At 36.9% G+C, this 26,720-nt stretch overlaps 1 protein-coding gene across 3 annotated transcripts in view; it reads left to right on the forward strand.

Moving 5' to 3' along the window:
• The window catches only part of YAP1 (Yes1 associated transcriptional regulator), an 88,294-nt gene extending 62,304 nt beyond the window's left edge, over positions 1-25,990 (forward strand). The window contains exons 5-9 of one of the 3 annotated variants that reach the window (XM_082278679.1): positions 7,755-7,936; positions 9,431-9,478; positions 16,560-16,690; positions 20,651-20,763; positions 21,332-25,990. In XM_082278679.1, coding sequence (XP_082134805.1) covers positions 7,755-7,936; positions 9,431-9,478; positions 16,560-16,690; positions 20,651-20,763; positions 21,332-21,570 — 713 coding nt within the window. In that variant the 3' untranslated portion in view covers positions 21,571-25,990. Of the gene's footprint in view, positions 1-7,754; positions 7,949-9,430; positions 9,479-16,559; positions 16,691-20,650; positions 20,764-21,331 lie in introns of all 3 variants that reach the window. The other 2 variants (XM_082278680.1, XM_082278681.1) reach the window with 2 other exon arrangements.
• The last annotated feature ends 730 nt before the right edge of the window (positions 25,991-26,720 follow it).

Genomic DNA, 26,720 nt, shown 5'->3' on the forward strand with positions numbered 1-26,720 from the left:
GCTTGTTCAGAAACACTGAAGTAAAACATACATTTCATTGAAACCTGTATTTTTAATTTCTATTTTAAAAAAAAGCAAGCAAACACACAACAAGCTTGAAATTCTACTAAAAGCTTAAGCTTCAGAGCATCTCCTAATTTTTAAGTATCAGAAATTAAAAGGAGTTACTCCACAGTGTTGCTTTCTCATCCCTTACCTGTCTAGCACTTTGTTTAGTATATGTTCCTTCCAACTAGTTTGTAGGAGCCCTTCAAGATGCAGGTTTTTGGACAAGATAGAACTGGAACTCTAGACTGCAAACCTGGGTTTTGGTCTTTGTCTAGTCAAAAAAAAAAAAAAAAAGGCCCAGACCTTGTGTCTGGTCATAGTAGTATTTTAGACTTCTTAAGTTCCAGATCTGCCTTCAGGTTTTTGCACAAAAAGCAGAGCATGAGCCACAAGTGGTTTTGATCTGCAAATGCAGTGGCATATTATTTTGCATGCTCTGTAAAACAAAAGAGGATTTGACTCATCTAAAAAGGTCTAGTGGTATTCGATTTTTCACTTCCCTGTCTCTGTTTTTCCAGAAGAACAGTTTCAGGAGATCTCTTAGGATGGGGTAAAGACTTCTGTATTTTGGTATGTGTGTCAGAGATGTGTACAGATGAAGCAGCATCATTTTTCAGTGAACCAGTGACTTCTGTCAAAGCATGCTGTGAATCTGCCAGAGGCAGATGAAATTTCAGTGGTAAGCATCCCTTTGTAAAAGGCAGATGCTGCCTTATGGTAATGACGATAAATAGTTATTTGTTGTGCATGATTATATCAGAAAGTGAAGTCTTGGTTTGTTTGAAAGCAGGATGTATTTATACCTCTTAACGGAGGTCACCGAAGAAATCACTAAATCTGTCCACAAGTATTGTGTCAGGATGCAGTTATCTACTTTAGGTAGAATATTTCTAGACTTAGAGAGAAGCCCACACTTTTCTTAAGAATTTATCGGGACAGTAGGTTTATGTAAGTTTATACCTGTTTTGGGGTTTGTTTTGTTTTCAGAGTAATTTAATCCTTTGAGAAAGGAGATTTATTGCTAATCATGTCTGAGTGCCAGTAAAAATAATGCATGCTTGCAGTGTTGTGCTAAGCAGCTGTGATAGTGAAATTCCTAAAAGGGACATTTTTTCCACCATATCCTTCTAATACAGAAGCTTGCACTTCTCTCTTAATGAGCATACTATGTTAAAAGTTGAACGTGGATCATTTTGAACATGATTCATTATCTGTAATCTAAATAAATATATGTATACACAATAATTGTATACTCTCTATCTAATCATATATGTTCTAAATTCAAAGATGCAGCTGTTTATTTGTCTTTGAATTCAATCGTGTTGAAACATGATTGCAGTTTCTTATACATAGAAATGTTTCTTGATAGTATACTGTTGATTTTTTTTCAGTAGTTTTTACTGGATTTTGTAATTTCTGTTTAATCATTTCTAATGGTCTTATGACAGAGATTAAAAAAAAGATGAAGATATGCAGATACATATATACAGGGTTTGTTCCACTCAAATAAATTAAAGGAACCCTGCATTTAAGAAGTTTTCACATTATTTTATAAGAAATTGTAAAGAAGTTTGTCTTCTGGCTTAGTTAACCCAAGGAAGTATTATGTGGTGATTAAACAGTGAGACTGTTCACAGCTAATAGCCTTATGTAGACTCTTCATTGATTAAACTTTGGTCTAAAATGTGGACTAGCTTTTATTAAATACATGTTGCCAGAGATTCAGTGGACAGACATATGGGGCCTTGGTGAGCTCAGATCCCTGCACTTACTGTAGTCATCAGTGTTTCATACACAGAATTGAAATTTAAATAACATTAGTTCAGGTTTCTTCTCATAATCTCTCCAATGCAGTATGTCTTACATAGTTCTGTAGTACTAATACTTATGGTGTCGGTAATTTAAAACTTGTTTAGACTTCCAAAATTAAAACTGATTTCTTTTTAGAAAGTGGAAAAGATTTATTTAAAGAGTTCAAAGAGAGTTTTAGTAAGAGCCCCTTATTTAAAGAGTTTTGTTTTATCTGTGTGCACTGAGCAGAAGTTCCTAAAAGTTACTTACTTAACTTACTTAACTGCTGAATATCATTGATATTTGCTTTTCTGGCTGGCCAGAATATTTTAGTTCTTCTGAAACTGGCATACATTGAGTGAAAGTGCTTTATAAATACTGCTGTTTACTGCTATGGGGGGAAAAGAACTGACACAGCATTTTACTCTGGTTTAGATACCAGCAATTCAAGAGTCTGTCTGTACACATTGTAGAGTCTTAATGGTGCTCAAGTCAGTCCGGCTATTGCACATCTACATTTTACAATACAGAAAGACTTCAAAAACAATGGCAGATTTATCAAAGAAAAAGAAACTTAATTTATATTGTTTTAATCAGCAGGTGCAGTACTGGTAGTAAAACAAAAAGGAAAATACTAATTTAATTTGAATTAAACTAGTTGATAAGTGCAGTGTAACCAGTCTGTAGTTTGGACATGCTTCTGTAATAGTATTTTCATCGGATATATCTTGCTTTAATCAAAAGTTCAGCTCAGGAGTCTGTGAATATTTCTTTATGCCTGGCTAAGACACTAAGATTTTTTTGTACACTTAAAGCAGCAAAATTAGCCCAGAGAACAGTCTCTTTGAGGTTTCTCCCATACTCTAAGATCCAGGATTGTCAGATTAATCAGAGACTGAAAGCAATGGAATAGTTTGTTGTGCTAATTTTTAGGTTGTTTTATAACAGCGGCATTATGAAACTGCAACTGGGATTTCCTTACAGTGATATAGCAATACATTATAAAGAATACAATCCAGATACATGACTTATATCCTGATTAAACAAGAAATTGTTGTAGCAAGCCTTTCTTAAAAAGCCCCTTGGAACATGTTTTTATTACTTCCAAGACTCTTTCAAATTCTGTTGGGTTTGTTTTTTTTCTTCACAGCTCTTTTAAATGTAATCAAAGAGGATTTTTGCCTTTGTTGTAGTGTTGCAAACTAGCACCAGGTAAAAACTTGACTATAGCCAAAAATGATGCACAGTAGCTGTCTAGTTTCAAAATGAAGCTGAAGGGGACAAGTTCTTTTTTTTTAGTTCCCCCAATGAAAACATCATTGATTCTTATTAGCAAGGACAGTCAGCTATAGTATGCTCACATCCTGAGCTTTTTTGTTGTTGTTTATTCAACTAAAAAATGTCTTCAAATTTGCAGATTAAAATTAGGTTTAGCTTTGAAGGGTGAAATTATAAGTAGGAAAGACAAAACATCAAACATTCCACTGTGTCTACTAATCATTAAGGGTGCAATCTCTGGATGTAATTTTGCATAGGAGAGAGGTGCTGTGTTACTGCAAACTGTCACTGCCCTGGGACTTAGGATTTTCAGCTGACAGAGGATCTTGGGAGAGAAATTATCCTTTTTTGTTTGAGTTGTTCACAGTTTGTTGGCCTTTTCTCTCTAGCACCAATGCCTGGTAATTGTTTCTCTCTCTTGGTTTTGTTTTTTGGGTTTTGGCTGTTTGGTTTTTTTTCATGTATGTAGACAGCAGTCTAAACTTTTTTCGGGAATTGTCAGCTATTGTCTGGTACAGTACAGAAGAGACATTTTTGCTGTTGACAGTAGAACATTTAATGTGTAGCATTTGAAAACCAGTAATTTTCTCTTCTCAAAAACTTATTGCAGCAATTGCAATTGACTGTATCCTGCAGATGGTGAAGCCATGTTTTAGGACAAGATCTTTTTTATTGTCTGAAGTTGCCCATGTTTTTTAACTTATCTGCCCCTCCTCCTCCCTCAAATCCCCCTCTTCTAGAAACAAAGACTTGTTTGTTCCTGCTCTGCCTGTGAGGTCTTTGCAGCCTCTGCTGTGTGGGTGCAGAGCCCCTTATTTAAATGCTTTCCATAGCCATGGAAGGTGAGGAACAGGATGCATTAGAAAACTGGTAAGTCCTAGCTAACAGATAAAATGAAGCTCTTCACCTTTGAATTCAAAGTACTTAGAAAGACCTATGCATGTCAGGATCACTACAAATGCACGAGGTGTGGAAAAAATAAAATCTGCTATCTGTGATCACATTGATAAGCATATTCTTTAGAGTGCAGATTTCTGCAGTCGTGTCCTGGTAAGTAATGGAGAATTGGAATGTAAAAAGAAAAAAACCCCACCCACAAAATAAGCAAGCAAAAAAACCTCAACCCCAAAGGGGCTTTAAAACCCTCTGTTTTTTCCTGTCTCTTGAAACAAGATGTGTTTCCCCCCTCTTTTCATTAAATATTGTGTTGGAAATTTTAGATAATTACATTCTTCTTTCAGTTTCTCTTGAAGAGATAGCACAATTGTGTAATCACCAAGGTGTATGAAAATCATTGATACTCCTGTTGTGGTTTTTTCGCTGGTTCTTCACTTGGATATGTTATGTCAGTAAAATTCAGTTAGCAGCATCTTCTTCTAATATCCTAACTTTTAGTTTGATTTCATGGTTAAAAATAGTTTGCTCGTATAAAAACATCTCCATGATCTGTTCTGAGGACAGTTTAAAATCTTACCAATTTGAAGTCTTTTGCACTTTCATTCTTGAAATTATAAAATGTTCAGAAAGATCCTTTCAATGGATGTGTGAATAATAATAATAATTTAGAAACTGGAATTTTAAATTCAGTTTCCAAATAGTTACCAAACCATCTCATTAAGTTATCCTGTAATATTTATTGATGAATTTTAAGTATACACCAAAGTCTCAGTATTGTATGATATTCCTGGTTTAGATATACTTTTAGTTAGAAATAATACTTTAAAAATGGACATTAGAAGACATTTTGGGGATCTACGATGAGGGAATAAAATGAAAAACATCAGAGAAACATGATTCCTTTCTTAAAGTTAAAATTGCAAAGTCAGTAGATGAGAAGAATGGAGCCAACAGTGGTTGGAGAGAACAGGAATAATACAGGCAGCTGTCAGAAGGATACGCGTATATAAAATAAGAGGAGCAAGAAGTACAAAGCCACCTATTTGTGGAAAATAGATACTTGTATGGTGCATGCAGGAAAAACAAATTCTTGACATGTTGAAGGAATGTTAGTGATATTGCACTGAAGTGTTTAACTAAGGTTAGACACTGTTAAATTTTTATGAGGTTATCTGTAACATGACTTGGCTGTGAACTGCACTGAGGTAGGACTCTGAAACCATGATTATATATATAATTTGGGACTAGACTATAAAGGTAGCTTTTTTAACCAAAAGAAAATTGACATTTTCCAGCTTTGGGTACTTAAATTTTACAAGCTAGTTTGCTTTTAACTTAAATATGCTCATTTCAGGTGATTGTAATTTTCTAATTTTTCTCCCTCTTGACTTTACCCTGTAATTGACCTTCCATCTTGTTTAATAGCGGGGTTTGAAGCCTGGAACTTCTGAGGGGTAGTACAGACTTCAGATAGGGTTGTAGAATTAACGAAAAGCAGGAGAAGGTTGTTTTCTGTTGTCCCCTACTAACCCCTTCATTTCTGCTTTTAAGGTGAAAGAGGCTAAGATCTATAAAGCAAAAGGCATGGTCCTGGTTCCAGATCTGAAGAGAGAGAAAGGGGGAGATCTATTCCCTACTCCAGCAGTGTCATGTCTAGCTTGTACAAAACTGCTACATGGGCTGCTTTGCTTTTTGCATTGTTTTCTCGAGCTTCAGCTTTGGTAAATGTAGGTAGTCAGGCTTCCAGCAGATACTGCTCAGTGGAGCTCCTGGTGCTTGTAGTTAAATGTTCACTCCCCACATCCTTACGGGACTGTTGTTGATGCTGTTAGAATTTCTGCTTAACAGTTTCTAGTGTCTTGGGGCCAGTCGTCCTGTCACTGGCCCAGAGACCACAGCTCTTGTGGCAAAGCTGGTTAATTGGCTCACTCTGGTCACCTTCCTTCCTGAAGTTCAGTTCTGATGGTGAAGTGGTGCTGGATATCTCATAACATCAGCTGCTTGATTTTAGGCTTTGATCCACAGGAATGTCATTTTCCCACTATTTTTTTTTCATTTTGGGCTGGGATGAGACTTGTGGATTGGAGCTGAACTGCAGCCCTAGGCATTCACTCTGTTGTTTCTGCTTGATACTGGGATCCGGTTTCTATTCCTATTTCACGGGTTTGCTTACCTTTACAGGAAGTTCTGTCTTATTAGGAATCTTTCACGAGTAACAAAATACTGTTTCAAGTCACTTTAAGCTGTTTGACGGCATTTTATGTTGACTGGACTCATGAAAATGTGACCTTTCTGCCTGTTAGACTGTTGAGTCTGTGCTGGACCAGTGGATTAGTTGAAAGGCTAGACTGCAGAGCTGGGTCTCTTAACTGGTTTAGTATTATGTGATAAATATTTGTAGGCTTTTTTGGAACAGAAGAACAGCACTACTGTACTTTAAATTGAACACTCAAAAGACAGTGGAGACTGAGGGGCTTTTCAGTGAAAAGATGATACAGATTTTTTTATGAGAGAATTCTCCTTTGTTATGGTAGTTAGAAATATTAGTATTCCAGGAGTCCTCCTAATTCTACAGATGGGGTTTTTTTGCCTCAGATCACCCTGTCATCCTAAAAGAAGATCTCTCCTTTTTTTTTTTTTTTCTTAGTTTCTGTAAACCATAATCCTCATTCCCAGGGAAAAAAAAATCCCTACCATTCTCGCATCACTGCTTCAGCAATTGCATTCTGCAGAATACTGTGAATGTTAACAGATTCAGTCTGTTACAGACAACACGATGGAGAGCTAATTCCAAACTGAAAGCCCCTGAAAATAGTGCCTTGGAATACAGTCAGCATTTCCCACCCTCTGTTTCACTCTGGGAACTCTAGTGCCTCTGTTGACTTTAACCATACTGGTCTCATGTGAGGGAGATATCAGGCCTGTCAAGCATGCATCCCAGTTGTGTATTATTTTACAAAATAAAATTGTTTTAGGCCTTGCTTTTATGGGGGAAGGGAAGATGGGTTCTCATTGTGCATTATGCGTACAAGGTGACATCTTTTCTTCTCCACTCCCTGGGAAAATTGCATTGCATAGTTCTGAGGGGTAAAAGAAAATGAAGCACTAGCAAAATGTTTCCTATGTTGATGCTAGTATTTATGGCTGTATAATTTATCTGCCACTTCTGTACCAACTCTTAATTTTGCCTGTCAAGAAGCTCCAAATTAAGTCTCTAACACTAAAATCTTGATGTGATGAGGATGTGAATGCTCATTGCATGACCTTGCACCACAGTGGGTAACCTTTAGTGGTTTTCCATATAAGTGAGATGATCCATTTTGTCATTCTGTGTGTTCCCAAGTTCAATGAATCTAAGATTTCACATGAATAAAACAAGTTATTTACTATTTGTGTCCGAAGTGAGAATATTATTAGAAAAAAGAGAGATCCTTCTAATTCAACTTGAAATATTTTACTACTGCTTTTGAATTTTTTACCAGTTAGCACATTTAACTCTTTTTGGAAGCTTTTAGAACATGTATGTGACCTTAAACATGAGACTATTGCCTTAATTTTACACACATCGATTGCTCACACGTGAGCATACATTTCACACTCTAAACATCACTGTAATTGCATGTTTTGTAATGCCTTGTAATTTTGTAATTTTTTTAATGTATACCTTTTATGGATAATACTTTCCTTGCATGTGTTTGTTTGAATTTAATTATTAAATGTTTATTGTTTTGGTTCCTTAGCCATGAATCAGCGAATCAGCCAAAGTGCTCCAGTTAAACAGCCACCTCCTCTGGCTCCTCAGAGTCCCCAGGGTGGTGTGATGGGTGGGAGTAGCTCCAATCAGCAGCAACAGATGAGACTTCAGCAGCTACAGATGGAGAAAGAAAGGCTGAGACTGAAGCATCAAGAACTGCTTCGGCAGGTGAGGCCACAGGTTAGACACCTACTTCCACTATTTCTTTTGTATGTTACATTTTGATTTTTCTAAGTTGCTGTTTCAGTGAGTCTTAAAGACCAGTGACTGTACAAAAAGCTTTGAGGTCTAAAAAGGTCTGAATTCGTTCTCTTACTGGTATCAGCTTGGTGGTGAAAGTATCTGATTTTTTAGACTGAAGGATTTTGCTTTCCTTCCTCTAACAATGCTCTTAAAGAGCAGGCTTCATAAACTATAAGGATGACAACATCGACTGCTGATGTGATTGAATATTCCTCCTGAGAATAGATTTCATATTCGCTGAGTTCCAAGTCATGCAAAAAGTTATTTCCCACAGCTATTTTAGTTCTCCCTTTTAAGTGGAGGAAAGTCTTCAGTTTTAGAACCTGTTTGCAGTCTGTAGGATTTTGAAGTATTTTTAAGGTTTATATAAGATACATTAAGGAGATGCCTTTTTGCCAAAATCTTACCTGTTTCAACAGTGGAGTGAGCATGGAACAACTGAATAACTTGTGCTGCATTTTGAACCTGTGGTTTTCTTATGCTGAAGAATTTCATAATAAGGCTGCAAGTTATGCCTTTCAGTATTTTCTACTATAATGGATATGGCTGTAGCAAATATGAAAGTGTAGGACTGGACTTTGCAATCTCTGGATTGGCATTCGGGCTTGATCTCCTTTTGACTCTAAGCCTTCTGCTTCGATTGTTCAATCTGAATGTTCTAAGAGTTACTACCATCTGTGCTAGATACTTAGGATATTTCTTTGGGTCTTTGACGCTGCCAGAAAAAGCACTAATCTTTCCTTTGAGGAAAACCTTCTAAAATCTTTCCCTTTTCACTTTGGGTGATGGGCCTTGTATCAGAAGAGGATAATACCCTAATGTCCTCAAAGACAGCTTTTCTCTTTCTTCATCACCTGCAGTATTCTGTCCTGGAATCTGACTCCCGTTATCCCCTTTGTAGTCAAGGACTGTTTTGTAGGAATCTTCAGCATCTCTTGGTGTAAGATGGGTCATCTTTACAACCATTACTTTTTATAGCACTCTAGGTAAGAATACATTGCAAAGGTGGCATCAGGACTTTCTCTCCGCTTAAGCACCTGGGCTTCTGCTGTTCCTGCTTTGCAATTAATCCACAAACAGATATTTTACCCTGTGCTAGCATGCTTCTAGGTAGGCCTTCTAATTGTCTTCTTGCCTCAGTTGTCATTGAGAACCTGACTAACTTTGGACCAGGTTACAACCAGTTCTCTTCATGTTGTTCTCCTTAGTCATTAAGCTTATCTATCAAATATGCATCCTTGGTAAATCTGTGAGTTTTGTTTCACTGTGTCATGATTTTCACAGTTTCTTAACTCCCTTATCCTGTCTCATCTGGCCTGTCTCGGGGGCTTGATACTACAAGATGGTATTTATAAGACAGCCTGCATAGGTAAACCGTGCAGCTAAAGTAATTTTTATCCGTCTTATTTTTACTCTTAGGCATTGCGGAATATCAATCCCAGCACAGCAAATTCTCCAAAACATCAGGTAGGCTCTTAACTGATGTTTCAGCATAATTAGAAAAATGAAAGCATTAAATTAGGCTAGCAGAGAACTTTTTGCTACATGAAAGCATTCTAAAAAAGAAAAAAACAAGTCAAAACCCAAGCTCTGCCATGCACATTTTTGAACTACTTTTCTGGTCATGGCCCCAACACTGTTTTTAGGAGTGCTGCATTGCCACAACTTTATATCAATATCTAAGAGCAAACGAGGAATTCATTGCACATTTTTTTACATTGAAAACAACGTTCTTGTTTAGCATTCTTGAGGATACTGCTGTTCCAGTCCTGATGTCATCAAGATGTTTATTTAAAGCAAACTATCTAAGGTAGTAGTTGCTGACTTTCAAGTACTGTTCGTATAAATGTTCTTATCAGTTTGTTTAAGCAGGTATGATCTTAAAGAAGGATAAATGTTATCAGTTAATTAAGTCACTTGAAATAGTTGTGATTTTTAAGAATGCATAGTGTAACAGGATTACTTAATAGACTAACAAAATAATTGCTATGCAGATATAGTATGTAGTTTTTCCGTTTTGACATTTAACTGGCTCTTGCACAGATACATTTTCTGTATAGGAAACAACAATTATGAAAAGCCTTTCAAGCTCAGACCAAAATAAAATTGTTCAAAATGTGAAGCAAAATAAGCAGCTTAATGTGATCTTCTTTCAGTCTCTAAAGAAGTTGAATATAGAATGAACTCTGGAAGGGTGGATTTATGGATATATTCAGAGAACTTAATGTTTACTATTGCTAACAGTGTTTTAATCTACCGGTTCTTAGTACAATATTTATATAGGCTTGTACTGTACTTTGTTTTTTAAGAAAAACAGAATAAAAGAAAGTATCCTCTGTTTCGAAGCCATGAGTACTGGTGTACTGTTGCATTCTGAAGAGTACCACAAAATTTGTATGTTACTAGTTCTGAGAAATAGGAACCTCAGACTTTAGTGCTGACACCCTGGAAAAAATACTTTCTTGTTTGGGAATACCAGAGTAGCTCTTAAACAGAAGCATTTTAACTGAGATGTAGTCACTTGATTCATTTACAAAGCATTAGCCACATAATGATCTTATCAATCAATATTTGATCCTATTCTGGAAGAGAAAAAAAAAGTCCTCAAGAATTGTGGGTATACAAGAGAATAAATAAAGGAGGATTCCTCCACACCAGTTGAAAACACCTTATCTTCTAGCATAATTAGGTTGTTCATAAGGGATGTTTTTCTTACTGAATGCCAAAAGTGTATTCTATGTTTTCTTCTATGCCTGAAGCCCTGTCATACCATTGTTCACTCTTCCACTAACTTCTTCCTGTTGCCAATTCAAAAAGATACAGGAAATGGAGAAGCTTGTTATCAGTTTCATACTTAACTCTGTCAGATGAGGTTTTTGGAACTTCTTGAAATTATGGCTTTAAATCCTAAAAAATTGTGAAAACTCAAGGGGACTGTATTGATAATTCATTAAATGTATATGTAGTGGTCACTCTGCTTTATTTGGGATGGGAACTGATGAAAGGATTCATAGAAAAATCAGGATTCCATTTATATTTAAACTTGCTTCCTACCATACCTCCTGCCTGGGATCAATTTTATTAGTCCGCACTTGCTAATGAGTCAAGCTGTGTTTGAGTGATCTGTTGGGTAGAAGGGTGGGCAACCATGTCACCTTTAAAGTTCTATAATATTAGATTATTACTGTTGTACCATCTAAATGTATTTTTTGTGTTTTCATGTCACCTCAGTAATGTAATGAGCAGCCACAGGTGGAAGAAAGTGCTCAGAGAACTGCTTCTGGGTTCTGGTTCTCTAAATGCTTCTTGAGGCCTTGTACTGTAGAGGCAAATGTAGTCTGTCTTCTCTGATGATGCTGTTATTGAAGTCCCAATCTGTACGTCTGATCAGGTCACAGTTGACCTACTGAATCTGAAAAACGTATAGAAAATAAAAATTTCTTTGTTCAACTTTTTCTTTCTGACAGGTCTGTCTTTTTTTTGAATAAAATTAATGAAGTTTGGAGAAATTATCTTCGTTCCTGATGATAAAGTTGTGCTTGGTTGCAGAGTAATAGCTTCTCTTGCTAAATTTTAGAAGTTCTTTTAAGGAATACTAAAAATTAAAATCTTCATATGTTCAGTTCTCTTAATTCTGGGAAGGCTAAGTCTGTTTTAGAGAGGGATTGCCAAGGTCCTTTGTTTGTAAAGACATTATGTAACACCGGTGTTCTTGAAGCTTGCCTCTAATGAAGTCTCTGGTTTAGATGGCTTAAAAACATCTGAGAAATGTTCCTTAACTTTTAACTGGATCTCTGAGCTTTTCATGTCAAACAATCACTAGGTGAGAAGGGACTGATAGAGGTCATCTAGCCCAACATCCTCATCCTTCTTGACAGTTTTCGCTATGTAGCCTGGATACAGCACCATGGTTGTATTGACATCTACAGTCAGGTTTTTTTGGTACTGAGTACCCATGGTGTCCCTGCCAGGTTTTTTCTCTCTGCCGTGCTACTGTAGTATCCTGTAGTGACACTAACGCTCCAGGTGTTACATATGGAAGCCTTAGCACCTTCTGGAAAGAGGAAATAATTGCTCAACTTCAATTTTTATAGCAAGCACTGTAAGAGACTCTTCTTGTTTGAATGAGGATGTATTTTACTGTAATTCTAAAAATGTCAAAGGTACCTGTAGCAAAAATTCCAGCTTTCAGACTTACTGGGTATAAGCAAGAACTGTTGATACATCCAGGAAATTTGAAAACACTGAGCATCTGTTCAGTTACTTGTACTCATCATCATCAGTTATTTGTGAAACCTTAAAGATGCCTGTCTGTCTTAGTTAAGAGCTTGAATGACTTGACGTTCACTCCATCCCCACTAGTTCTCCTTCCATTTTCCTGCAGTTAGCATTTGGTTGTCAACAATTTCTCACGTAGAGCAGATGTCAATCGAGTTTTGTATATGTCACAAAATTGAACAGATGTTAAGTAACAGATTTCTTCCCTTACAGTGTGCTGTGGAAAGAAATAGAGGCAAATAATGTCGAGGTACTGATGGCATTATTCTTGGATGTTGTGCGGACTACTTTCTTGTGCTAAGAATGGAAGATTTCTTATTTATCTGCTGCTAATATTAGAGTATTTGCTAGTAAGATCAGCATACTACACATTTATGAGACAAGTTCCTCTGTATATGCTTGCTCTTTCTGTATCTGCTGCTTGTTTCTAGCTTGTTTCTAAGCTTTACAGATCCACAAAATAATTGTATTGCTTGCTCATGTATGTAGCACTTTATGGATAAATACCTTGTTTAAAAGTCTATATAGTAAATCAGAACTGCATTCACTGGCTGTGCTGGTTGTCATGATTGAAGCAGTGAATGGTACGTGTTCCCCTTAGTCTTCACAAATTGCCTTAACTCCTCATAGCTGAGTTCATTTGTGTTCATCTGTCCACGTGTCTTCCCTCTTTCTTTTGTACATGTGGTGTAACTTTGTGGCCCTCACAAGACTGCAAACACTTAATCTGAAGAAGCAACTGGTGCTGTTAAGTCTACCCATAAGTGTTGTGGTCTTCTCTTTCCCCTAAGACTTCTCTCCTATCCCAGGAAAGCCAGATCATTTGAAAGTCGAGCACTGGTTGGCAGCAGAAATGTTACAATTGGCACTTTTAAAGTAAATTTACAAAACAAATTATCAGGATATATCAAGTCAAATTGAGTAGCATATCATAGGTTTAATACAGTAAGAATGTGAGTTGCACAAGTCATCTGCCTTTCCTCAAAAGCCTGTAAAGATAAAAATGCTCTAAAAGGGTAGTTTTATAAAGTTAATTTGGACATGGTGTGAATTACCTGTCACTAACTTCATGTAAAACTTAATCTGTATGCAATTATGAAAAAAAAATGTGGATGAAGTCAGCCAGATAAATTACACAGTGCTGACATTATTTTAAAAATTATTTAAGATGACAGATCATTTTGGTCTCTGTGTAATAACCAAAATTCAGCTTTTGTGCTAACAATAGGAATACTAAACTTTTATTTTCCCAGAGATACTTAAAACAAGTTTAACATACTTTAAAAATATGATGAGATCAATTCATAGAAGTCTAAGCCAGGATTTTGTCATAGTTTTATTTTTGCCTCCAGACTTCAAATACTTCTAATGAAGGATATATTTTAAAGCATGAATTAAAAGCCTAGAGTTCACATTGCTCTGTTTGGAGCTGGGAGAGGCTTGGACACTCCCATACATTTTTTTAAGTATAGCAAACACACAACTTTTTTTATTGCAAAACAGGTTTATAAGGAAGGAGAAATGAAAAGACCATTCTTCAAGCAACACAACCTCAGCTTCCATTATATACACCTCTTAGGAAAAATAGTCTTAACACACTCTTTAGGCCTTCAGGAAACTTAGCTTATCTTGCAGAATGATTAAAAATTGCCCTGTATTTGTTTTTCAATAGCTCGTCTTTTTTGGTAATTCTTTTCTCTTTCAGACTCCCAGAATGACATAAATTTATTACTTAGATGAGTAATAACATTCTTTTGAGGGGAAAGTGCTTCTGACTCCTGAAAAAGTAGCAGTAATGCTACTTGCAAGTAGTTAAAAATAGTTGCAGTTTTGCATTTCTTAGCAATGTTGTTGAAACAAGGATAAAAGTAGTACTAATTTTAAAAATATTAGTTTCAGTACATAGTACATGCCAAAGAATGGGCAAAATACAGTTCTCTCTCCTGGTTTAATACATCTCTTTTTAGTGGGCCTTTAGTGAAATGAGATTTTTTGGTTTTAGCTGGGTAGTGTCTTGAGCTACATTTATTTTTACTATACTATTTAAGTTCATGTACTGATGAAACTTCAGCCTCTCCTACACTCTGAGGATTTAGAAAAATACAAAGGTAACTTCTCTGTTTTACCAAATTTCTTTTTTCTTTGTACTGACTTTTTTTTCTTAAAGTAACAATTAAAGAAGACAAATTGTGGGTTTTTTCCTTTCCTGGTGTCAGTAGCTCTTGAAAAGGGGATCTGTATAGATTTCTTACCTTCCTCACAACTATTGAATCAGGAGGCAGTGCTGATTGGAAAGACCACACAAAGGAGATAAAATGTCTCTTTAGTTTATATACAGAAATGACTCCATGTAGGTTTTGCTTTGTTACCACTCTTTGTGGCACTGGTGTGTGATTAAGCCTCTTCTGCAGTCTGCTGGCACTTTTGGCTCTTCCTCTTCATCCAAGTCAGGGACTGCAGCCCAAGGAAATAAAGATGTAATGTACAGATCAAACCAAGAAGGAAGGGGAAAAGGACAGAGCACATGGGTGAGCAGCTCTTGAGCCATCTCTGGGATGGCTGCTCTAAGACCTCCTGCCTTCTTCAGATCACTGTTTGGGAAGCATTCCAACAAAGAATGCTTTTTCCTTTCTTTTTTTCAAATGGATGAGTCTACCTGTATATCAGGTAACTTGTGACTGATACAAGGTTGCAAACTTAGCTGTGAAATAAGATGTCATTATATAGGCTTTGCACCTGGGTTTATTACATAAGCAAATGAAAATCATATGGATAAGCCTTTAGAAATTATTAAAAGATGGCTAACATCCTGTGCTCTGAAAACGTGGATGGAGTATTATTACTGTTTGTTAGAACAGTGGCCAAGTAAGTGGTGATGAGCAGAGGGCTGGGTTTACTTGAAGTAGTAATTGGGTGTGATGAACACAAAAACCAATGGTATGCTTGTACACTTTCTGCAAAGATCTAATCAACTGTAGTGAGAAGATTTTCTAGTACATGACATAAAACTTAAAGGAATGTATAGAATAGGAGTGGGACTGAAGCAGATTAGAAAAGAAAAGAAAATTAGGCAGTAGAGAAGCTTCAATGCACAGTCTGCTGGAAATAAAATTAAATAACCTTAGAATTTCTTAAAAAGAAATTGAAGAAGAATTGGGGAAAAGTTATTTTTATGTATTACAAGACTACAGTACAGTAGTCCTTAGGCTTATCATGAAAATGGATGATCTCTCATTTTACAAGTGAGAAATACTGACTACCGTCAAGACTGACAGGATTGGTTTTGCCTGATAATATTTTCCCAGGCACCGTCTGGAAGTCACGTACTACCAATAACAGTTACAAGATAGTCAATGGATTTACAAGTCTTTACATTAACAAAACTCAGTCTTGGTGAGACATTGATGATGTTGGAATAGAGTTGCTTGAAGAAAATTACTGTACTTTCACATGCATAACTCATGGATTAGTTGTTTAAAAAGGGGAGAGGGGTCACTGGAAATAACACTTAATGTTGCTTATTTCCATCCACCTTTAATTTAATGTATTTTATGTTAAAACTTGCTTTCATTAATTAGTAATTACAAGCTTTATGGATGGTTTGATTCAAGCTGGTGAACATTCAGATGTGTAAAAAATTTTATGCAATTAAATTTTGTAGCTTCAGAAGTGCAGTGTCTTGGTCTTACTAAGAAATTACTCGGAATTTGAAGAGCTTTGAGATTTACTTATGGAACTAATCACTGATTTGAACAGTCAGAAACTTCAAATGCATGCCTCTAACAGAAGGAGTGAATGGGAACTTTTAGGGAAAGACTTGAAAGTTTGCTGACTGAAACAAGAAAGGTACAAAGGAAGCCAGGAACTAAATCAGAATTTAAAAGAAATGGAGATAAAATGCTATTTAGCAGAGCTAAACAGGTTATCTTAGGGGTCAGATAGTATTAACAATTCTTGTTTTGGTTTAAGTGTAGAAGGATACTGAAGTGAACTAGAAAATATTTGTGTAAACATATAGATGTTTATATCCATAAATACATGTACAGTGCAGTCTCTGTAATGTCAGGCATGGCTGCTGGAACTTGCATTTTCATTGAAGGCAGTACAGATTCTTGCTTTATCCTCAGAAACTTCAGTTTAATTTCATTTAACTCTTGTAACTGGAAGCAGTAAAAGCATCAGTTATCCATAATGTCATGTATTTATGTATCCAAAAAGTGCATTCAAATGCCTAACTTAATCTTGCTTTCTCCCTCTCCTGCTGTTCTAGGAATTGGCTCTCCGTAGCCAGCTTCCAACAATGGAACAAGACGGTGGATCTCAAAACCCCGTGTCATCTCCTGGAATGTCTCAGGAACTGAGAACAATGACTACAAATAGTTCTGATCCCTTTCTTAACAGGTTTGTAGGAGTAGCTACTAGAGGAAAGAAATTTGATTTAAAATTCTGTTTGGTATATGTAATAGTTTATTTTGAACATCTGTCTATGCCAAGAACCACAGCTGTAAATGAATCTTTCCTTAAATGGCAAGTCTAGTAAAAGTTGAAGATTAAAAGCTGTCTCCTGTGGGAGGAAGTAGTCTGTTCAGACTTGTAGGAAGGTTTTTATTCAAAGTCATAACATGTTTGGCTCTGCATAATCTGTTGACTAACAGTCATTTCAAATTACTGACTCAAAGAATTTGTGAATAGCTCGCTGTGAGATCAAATGAACTGTGATGCACATTTAGGATTATAGCTTGAGGTTCATTTTAAGGTTTCTCCATTCACCCCTCCCCTCCACTTCAGGTATTTAGCAGTATTTTTACTCTGCTAATGTTAGGTCTACAAATAGTGGCATGTTTCATTTTAAATGCTGTATTATTTTGAAGTGGGTATTTTCATTCAAGATTTAGAATCTTACAGTATAGACTAGTCTTTCATAAAACTTCTTCCTAAATCCCTCTGACTTGAAGTGTTTATTTTGTTGGAAATACTGTTCAAATTACAGCTTGCAAATGCTTCATACCAAACATTGCAACTTTGGAGAAACTGCTCCAGCTTGAGATAAGTGATATCTGTATTTCGGGTAAACCCTTCGGGTAGATTTATCTCTTACACAGACAATTACGATTAGAAAACTTGATTTTTTGTTGGAGGGATTATCCTACATGGAATTCATCCTGTAGGATGTTCTTGTGTGAGCCTGGACTGTGCTGGCCTTGTCCTAAGAAATAAAAGAGACAAGACAATTTAAACCTGACTTGCTCTCGTATGGGAAGCCTCTGTAGATCGATGATGGTATTGATGTGGTGTAGTAACATACTAGCTTGAACTTCTGAAAGGCTGCTGCCCTTATACATCATACAGGTCCTCACATCTTCAAAACCTGTCTTCTGACCTGAAGGAAATGCATCTTTAGGTTACAAATGGCCACAGCAGTGGATTGCTGCAGTTTATCCATTGTGAGTCTACACACATAAAATATAAAGTGATGGATCTTTGCCATTGACTGGAAACAGAAGAAAAAGCTAGAAAGGGCAAATTTATGTTTTGTAATTCTATGCTTGCCTAGTTGCATATATGTTTAACTGGTTTTTTTTTAAATGTAGCCCTTACCCCATGCAAAAGATTGAAAATCTGTATTTGACTTGAGTTCAGATTATCTTAATTTGCATTTTGGTCTGAACGTGTGTCTCCTTCTAGGGTTTTGTATGTGCAGCACCACACTTAATGGTGTCATATGGGTATAGGAAAGGGATTTTTAAGAAAGGACATTTGTGAATATGCACTGCTATCTCAGAAAGCAGTCCAGTAGTTTTGACCTAAAGATCTTGTTGATACTCCTTATGTTAAAGTTCAGACTTGGAGAAATGCTCCTTTCTATCTTTATAGGGTATATATAAAGTTCTTGGTGAGACAGAGCTAAATTTAGGCCCTGAAGTTCTATATTCAAAGTTTAGGTTGTTTGATATTTTCTGCTGTCTATATAATAGAAACATTAAAAAATCTCAGAAAATCACTACGTTGGAGCAATTAGAGAAAATACTCAGTAGTGGTTTAAAATGCATAGTCAAATCTGCCTGCTATCTTCAGTACTTACAGTCATTAAGGTATATTTGATTTTTTTTTTGAATGGGATATTCATCAGCACAGACTGCATTAGACTATTTTACCTTTTGATTTGCCACACTTGTTTATATATTTTTGTCGGTTAGATTTATATTGGTAGTGATGGTAGTTCTCTGTTTAACTCCTAAATTGGTATTTCTTCTTTTGTATACACATATTTTAACAATTATTAGTTGAAGAAGAATCCGCTCTATTTTGGGCAATGCTGTTTAGTTGCATGTGGCAATTTTGGGTGGTGTGACTACTAAATGAACAAATCCTTGTTGAAGAAAGAGGAAATGTGTATTAAGGAGTGATTTGAAGAGAAGTGCTGGACATTCCAAATGTGAGAGAAACAGCCAAAAAGCCTTCTCCACTGGAGTGATTTAGTTCAGCATAGTCTCAGTTCTGTTTTTAGTATTTTGTCCCATTAAAACAGCATTTTTGTTCACAGAAGTTTTAAATCGTTTAATTACTAGGATTGTATCGAATGTGTGGTGATTCTGTTTTTAAATCAATCTAAAAAAAGAGAAAAATATTTATGATTAATCTATAAAGAAATGTTAGGTTCCTTTCTTGTACAGCAAAGATGTCCTTATGGAATCAAAAAAAAAATATATGTTTATATATTTATATACATGGCTGATGGCATTCTACTGGCATGCAATATTGAATAGCTGTTCATATTTTTTTTGGTTCTTCATATTTGACAAAAAGGCATATACTGTATACTTCACAAGTACATCATGAGGAGGATCAGTATGTCTTCAAATGCTAATTTGAACAGTAAATCAAGTTGATGTTCATTTAGGATGCAGGATGGAAAATCAGTAAGGATTCTCAGTGAATGCTCCCATAACCTGAAGAAATACAGGTTTTGAAAATACTTTGTGAAGACTGAATATTAGGAGATGCAGTGGGGAGGGAGGTAATGGTGGGCTTCAAGAACTACTTACGCAGGCCACAGCTCCTTCCAGCAAAGCTGCTCCAGCATGGGCTCCTCTCTCCATGGGAGCACAGGTGCTGTCAGCCTGCTCCAGCACAGGCCTCCCATGGGGTCACAGCCTCCTTCAGGCCTCCACCTTCTCTGGCATGGATCCTCCTCGGGCTGCAGGTGAATCTCTGCTCCCCCTTCCATCTCTCCAGGGGCTGCAGGGGCACAGCTCCCTCACCATGGGCTACACCACAGGCTGCAGGGGAATCTCAGCTCTGGTGCCTGGAGCACTTCCTGTGCCTCCTCTTGCACTGACCTTGGGGTCTGCAGGGCTGTTCCTCTCATATATTCTCACTCCTCTCTCCCATCTGCTGTTCAGCGTTTTCCCCCTCCTCTTAAATATGTTATGACAAAGGTACCACCGTTGTCACTGTTGGGCTCAGCTTTGGGCTGCTGGACCACTTTGGAGACAGCTGGAACCAGCTGGCTGACGTGGGATCAGCTCCTCATGCTGTGTCACACAGTCATCCCTGCAGATCCCTGCTACCAAAACCTTGCTATATACTCAACACACTGGCCTGCTTCCCTGCCCCATCCCATATTTTCCACTGAGGCTCTCTTAGTCTTGCTTGCTGCTTTGGCAGTGAGATGGCAGTAAGAAAGTGAAGGCATGTAAGGCCCCATGCCATCAGTTTGGTTAACTGTTCTGTCAGCAAGATCATTCTGAGCAGGGTTTGTTTACAGGATGGCTTCTGTACCAGTATTTGATTTATATTAGGGTGCTCTCTTGCCTTGACATGTGTGACTGAACAAGTAGTAATGCAGCAGTGGGAAGCAATTGAAGAATTGCTAAAGGAGTTCCAACTATTTATAACAGCAGTGACCTAAAAATACACTTCAGTGGTTGATTAAATATGGGAACATTACTTAGAAGTAATTTTTTTTATCCTTATGGAAGCATAAAAGGGTGCACCATAATTATTATTTTTATAATCATTATGGACTATCTGATATGCTTCGAAAGGTTTTAGCTGTGGGTGAGTGTGAAAATATTAAAATTATGCAGAACATAAGTAGGCAGTTTCTTAAAGCTGCATAAGTATGCTCTCATCAAGTTAAATTGAATCAAAATAATATGGTTTTAATTGGAAAAGGTCTGCATAAAATAAAACCCAGGTGTCTCATGCAAACAAATGCTTCAGTTTTTTATTAGAATAGAGGATTTCTCATGGTAGCAATGTTTTAAAAGCCCATAAATTAATTCAAAACAAGCATCTATTTTATTTTCTTGAGTGCTCTAGCCTCATTTCTTTTTTCCTCCTGTTCTTCTGTTTCAGTGGAACATATCACTCCAGAGATGAAAGCACAGATAGTGGACTTAGCATGAGCAGTTACAGTGTACCCAGAACCCCAGATGACTTCCTGAACAGTGTTGATGAGATGGATACAGGTCTGGTTTTGTGTACATTTTCAATGCATGTTTTCCAAATACAATTGTATCCATTTGCAATGAAAACAAGCAACTCTGAAAAGCTGTGATACTTTTTGCACTGTTTTTCTACCTTCTTCTGTTTCCCCTATTTCTGTAATAGAAACATTATGGTTAGGTTTGTGAAAAAATATATTTGTAATCAGCTGTATTGGGAAGATGGGGAAATTGCTCATAAGTAGTATCACTCCTGTTTTTATAAGGAATTTGAGTGTGTTTGCTTTCTGAAGTAATGTTCAGAGCTAAGAATAGTACCTCATCCAGTATTGTCTTTTTCCTTCAAGTATAAAAATTAAATTATACTAAATGACATCAAAGATGTGTAAGATTTGGGTCAGTAGGTGAAAGTTTGACACAAAATGTACATCTGCATGCAGTGAAGTTATCTTTGGGTTTTGTCATGGATTTCTATGAGTCATGCTGCTTGTATGATGCAAGAGGTACATGAGTAACCTTTACCAGTTGTCCTGATAAATTGTAGGTTTGGTACTTCCAGTATACTTAATATTCATCTCTGTGTTATAACTAGGTGACAGTATCGGCCAAAGTAACATACCATCCCATCAGAACCGTTTCCCAGACTACCTTGAAGCCATTCCAGGGACAAATGTGGACCTTGGGACACTGGAAGGAGATGGAATGAATATAGAAGGAGAAGAACTGATGCCAAGTCTGCAAGAGGCTTTGAGCTCTGACATCCTTAATGACATGGAATCTGTCTTGGCAGCCACCAAGCTAGATAAAGAGAGCTTTCTTACTTGGTTATAGGGGCCTCAGGGAGACTGAATTCTAAATCTGTGAAGGATCTAAGGAGATAGGACATCTGTATCTGAAGTTCAGAACAAGCCAGTGTGGTGCACTTTGGCTTGTGTTCAGAAAAAGTAAATGAACAAATATTCAACAAGATTCTTTGGGTTTGCTCTTCCTTGTCCATCGCTGCTGTTATATATTGCTGACTTTTTTCCACAGTTGACTCTGAAGAACAGACATCTTCTTGATCTTTTTCTATTGCTGTTGCAACTACTGTTCAAGGGGGGTGGGGAGGGATGATGAGCCTATTTTGGATGACGAATGCCATTCCTTTTGTCCTAGTGTGCGCTTGCATATCATTTTATCTAAGTACTCAGATTTGAGAGTTAATTTCTGCATGTCACTGCTTGTAGTTTGCTCAGCTAGTTGTCTCCTGCTGCCTGTGGCAAGTGGTAAAACATGACATACTGGGGTGACAAGCCAAAAATGATGTATCTGGTCAAAAGAAGTCAATACTGATTTGGAGATATGACGTAAAGGAGGGCTGAAGACTGGCATTAAGTGTTCCTACTAGTAGCTCTTGCATTAGTCATGAAGTGCTCTTGTTCATATTTTATGTTATAGTAAATCATGAGTCATTTTACATAGAAACATATATGAACTTTGATTGTTGCCACATACTCTAGCCTAACTTCCATTTGTCAAAAATACTTTTGATTATTTTTGTTAGTTGGTTTAACTGTAGTGGTAGGATGGGAAGTAATTATAGGTGTTCTGGGGTTTTTTTTAGTAGTGAAATCTAAGGGTTTTTTTCTGATTTCACACAGTCTTATTTAAATCTGAATTGTCTGCTTTTTTTTATACTTAAACCATGCCTATTGTAGCCTGATAAGCTAGTGAGTACATGAACCAGTATGTTTTGCCTGTAACTTTTTTTTTTTTTTAAAGGCTAGCTTTGAATGTAATCATTAGATTTCATGACCAGTGGCTTATTTTTCATGTGTATTTGCAAGACTTTGAATTAGAATCTGATTACAGCAATGTAAAAGTTAGAATCGTGTGTCATGTGTACAAATTTTAAATGCATTTTAAAGTAGCAGAACCATTTTAAAATTACATCTAATCTCTCTTCTGGTTTTCAGTTTTGGTCTCTAAGTGAGTTCAGATTTTAAAATCCTTAATGGGAAACAAAAATTTATGAAAAGTTTCTCTTAAGTTATCACTGACAAAAATTCTGAACTATTAATATCACTGTGCATTGCAATGAAAAGGCTAGAACACCAAAAAACTCCTCAATAAAAACTTTAAAGTGTAATAGTTACCAAGTTCTGTTTGGTGAAAAATAAGCCCTGGACACTATATGTAGAAGAATGTAAAGATACGTGTTAGATGGTGACATGAGCAGGTAATGAAGTGTATATTAGTAGTAGAGCTTAGCGTGGGGTAGAGGTGAATAAGAATTATTTTTATTTTAACAGGAAAAGATGTATCACTAAGTTGTCTGCAGGAGTTGACACAAGTTTCCAAAGAGTATTTTTAAATAAACAAAGCGAGCATGAATCAAACTTTCAAGATAAGCTATGAATTTTTGTGGGGCTTTCGGGTTTTTTTCTGATGAAAAATAGTGTCACCAGTTAACACCTCTATAATTAAGGGCCTGTCACCATTCTCAACATTGAGCCTTTATTTTCAAGGGTGTATAACATGACTATAAAGATACTGTAAGCATGAAACTTAGTTTTGGAAAAAAACCTCTCAGTTAGCGGGGACTTCTCCTGAGGAGAGATTTTTTGGGTTTTACTGTTTTGCATTTTTTTAAAGACATTGATTATTTTTTAAGCTAGGAACAAATCAGCAAAACAAACAAAAAACCCGCATCATATTTCTATTGCCATTTGGAATTTTTTATGCTTCAGAAATAATTCTGTTTTAGGATGATGTAAAGAAGGAAAACTCTTAACCAAATCCCATTTTAAAAACTGAAGCAGTAGAGGCAGAGATTTGAAATTTGCCACTATAAATGTACATTTACTACTTTACATAAACATATTAGTGTTTGAAAAACACAAAATTTTATGGCTTGTTATGGGATACAGGCAAGTTTAAAAATACCAATTTTTAAAACACGTTCACAATGATATATATTCTGCTACACCAATAATTCAGCAATTAATAGGCCACTTACGTTGTGCAATGACACAGTAGCTCCTAAAGCAGTGTATTGTGTCCAAGATAGGGATTTTAGTAGTATTTTTGCAATTTCATCATGAATTCCTCTCTCTCCTTCCCTTCAGGAAAAGAAAAAGACACTAAGTTTTTATAACTTGAATGATCTGACATAAAACCACAACAGCAAGGAAATTCAGAGTTGATTCTATTTCAGTTTCTTCCATAGTTGTATCCAGGTATCATAGCACACAGAGAATTGCAGAATAAGCTGAGTTGGAAGGGACCCATTGGGATCATCAAGTCCAACCCCTGGCCCTGCACAGGACGCTCCAAGAGTCACACCGTGTGCCCGAGAGTGTTGTGCAAACGCTTCTTGACCTCTGTCAGGCTGGTGCAGTGACCACTCCCCTGGGGAGCCTGTTCCAGTGCCCAACCACCCTCTGGGTGAAGAACCTTTTTCTAATACCCAACCTAAACCTCCCCTGACACAGCCTCAGGCCATTCCCCCAGGTCCTGTCACTGGTCTCAAGAGGAAGAGATCTTACCTGTCCCTCTCATGAGGAAGCTGCAGACTGCAAAGAAGTCTCCCCTCAGTCTTCTCCAGGCTGAACAGACCAAGTTATCTCGGCCATGAGGATTGGCTTCCCCTCAAAGGAGCCACCTTTACTGGCCTCCTTTGGACACTCTCCAATAGTTTAATGTCTGTCTTACATTGTGGCACCCAAATCTGCCCCCAGCACTCGAGGTGAGGCCGCTCCAGTGCAGAGCAGAGTGGGACAATCCCCTCCCTTGCCCGGCTGGTGATGCTGTGCCTGATGTACCCCAGGACAGGGTTGGCCCTCCTGGCTGCCAGGGCACTGCTGACTCCAACTGCTGATGTCCAACTTCCATTGACCAGGACTCCCAGGTGCCTTTGTGCAGCACTGCTCTCCAGCATCTCATTCCCCAGTCCATGTACATGGCCCGATATGATGCACTGAGTGCAAACTCCTGACATGCTGTACCTTGCTACAACAGAAATGAGTACAGAACAAATTTTCTTTCCTTGCTTTTGTGTGTTTGTCACAGCTTTAATATTTGAATGTTTTATTCTCATTGTAGAAACACTAAATGGCTTATACTGTATTTGGGTAGCACTGCTTAGGGTAGATACTGACAAACTGGGAATCCTTGAACTGCTCTAACATTATTATGTTTTGTGATACTTATTTTAATTAAGACATTTCCGTTCTCTCATTTATTAGGAAACATACCATAGAGATGCTGTACTGTTGGCAATCAATATTAATTTGGATTTTTTTTTTTTTTTAATTCTGCAAATGCATTGTTTGATGAAGTGGTTAAAATTGTTTGAAATGCAAAAGTGTTTTGGGTAGTATTTTATACTGATGTATATATTGAAACAGAAATCATTGTAATAATTGTAATAGCTTTTAGTTTTAAATACACTATATGCAGACAGATGGGGCTGTACAGAACTGTACTGTTAACATCCAGGCAGGGCTTACTGCTTGGGAACAGGTTGCAGTGTCGGTGAACCATATGGATCAAATATTGTACCATTCAGTGTTGGCGCTCACCAATGCAAAAGGAGAAGAGACAATTTCAACATGATTAACACTACATGGTAAATTAGTACTACAGTGACCTTTTCACTTACAAGCATGTTTTTTATACAAATTAGCAGGTGTGCCTGTATAAAATAATTTGTGTTCTGTATCATGGAAAAAGTACTCTCCACATTTAGAATCACAGAATCATGTTGTATGTTAGAGAATTATGTCCAAAATTATATATATTACTTAACAATGTTATTTTTAGATATGAGCATGACTGTAAGCTAGGTACTTAAGTACATTCTGTTACATTATTTTTCTTTATGTAATACTTTTTCAGTTGTTTTATTTGGTATAAATATATACTTTGTGCTTAAACATCCTTGTTTGTTTTTAACATTTAATGGTATGTAAAGATACGATTTCCTTCAGTAAGATAGATGCATTGAATTGTTGGAATGCCTATTGTGGTGCATCTGTTCTTGTCCCCCTTGTCTTTGCTTTTGTAGTCATAAACTCCAGGCCTGCAAATACGGTGTGCAAGCTCACCTGGGAGACAAATGAGTTCCACTGACTTCAGTAAAGGCTTAACATTAAAGTGTGCTTGCATCTCTGTGTGCTTGCAGTAATGAAGAGACAGTGACTCTGGTGAGCATCATGCAACTTGTGTAAAACAATACTTTAATTGCATATGGCACTATAGTGAGACCTGGTAACAGAACATCTGGGTATCTGCTAGAAGAAAACATCCACTTTTTGCAGATAATGCTTGCCATGTTCGGATGGCAGATACAGTTTTGGCTAACTCTTAAGTTTATGCATTAATTTGTGGCAGACTATCAATAAAGACACACTGTTTTCATTTCCAAGTTTTGACTTATGAATTGTGAAATATGTAATGACATACCTTGAAAGTGCCTGAAGATTTTAGTTTAAAATATCTTGACAGGTTTCATTAATTTTGACCTTCTGTATAACAGAAAGTCTGAGAGATGGGAGTTTTTTTTAATGCAGTGCAATTTGGAAAGGCCAAAGTCAGACACTGTTAGCATTTTAGCAGTTCCAGAGTTGTTACTATTCAGCACTGAATGGCCCAACCCTGTCGAATTCAGCACATTTGTGTGTTTTCTTAGGTAAGGGTACAGCCCTTGATGGTTTTGTCTGTTTGTCTTGTACTTCTGAGTTCATAGCCAACTTTAGTCACCCAGATCCTTTAAATTTAAATGTAACATCACACCTTCCACCTGGGAGTAGGCAGCCAGTGCCAGGGAATGATAAGGCACCAATTTTGTTTGCTGATATCACTCTCATTTATAAGGTGGTGACATATTGCAGTAGTTGAAGTATCGGTGACCTTCTGAGGCAGCCCTAAATAGACTGTATTACTGCAAAACAGGATATTTGGTCCAGGTATTACAGCCTCACTTGGCAATTCTCTTTGAA

The sequence above is a fragment of the Coloeus monedula genome (genome assembly GCF_965178545.1).
Source record: "Coloeus monedula genome assembly, chromosome: 3".
In the NCBI taxonomy this organism is placed as follows: domain Eukaryota; kingdom Metazoa; phylum Chordata; class Aves; order Passeriformes; family Corvidae; genus Coloeus; species Coloeus monedula.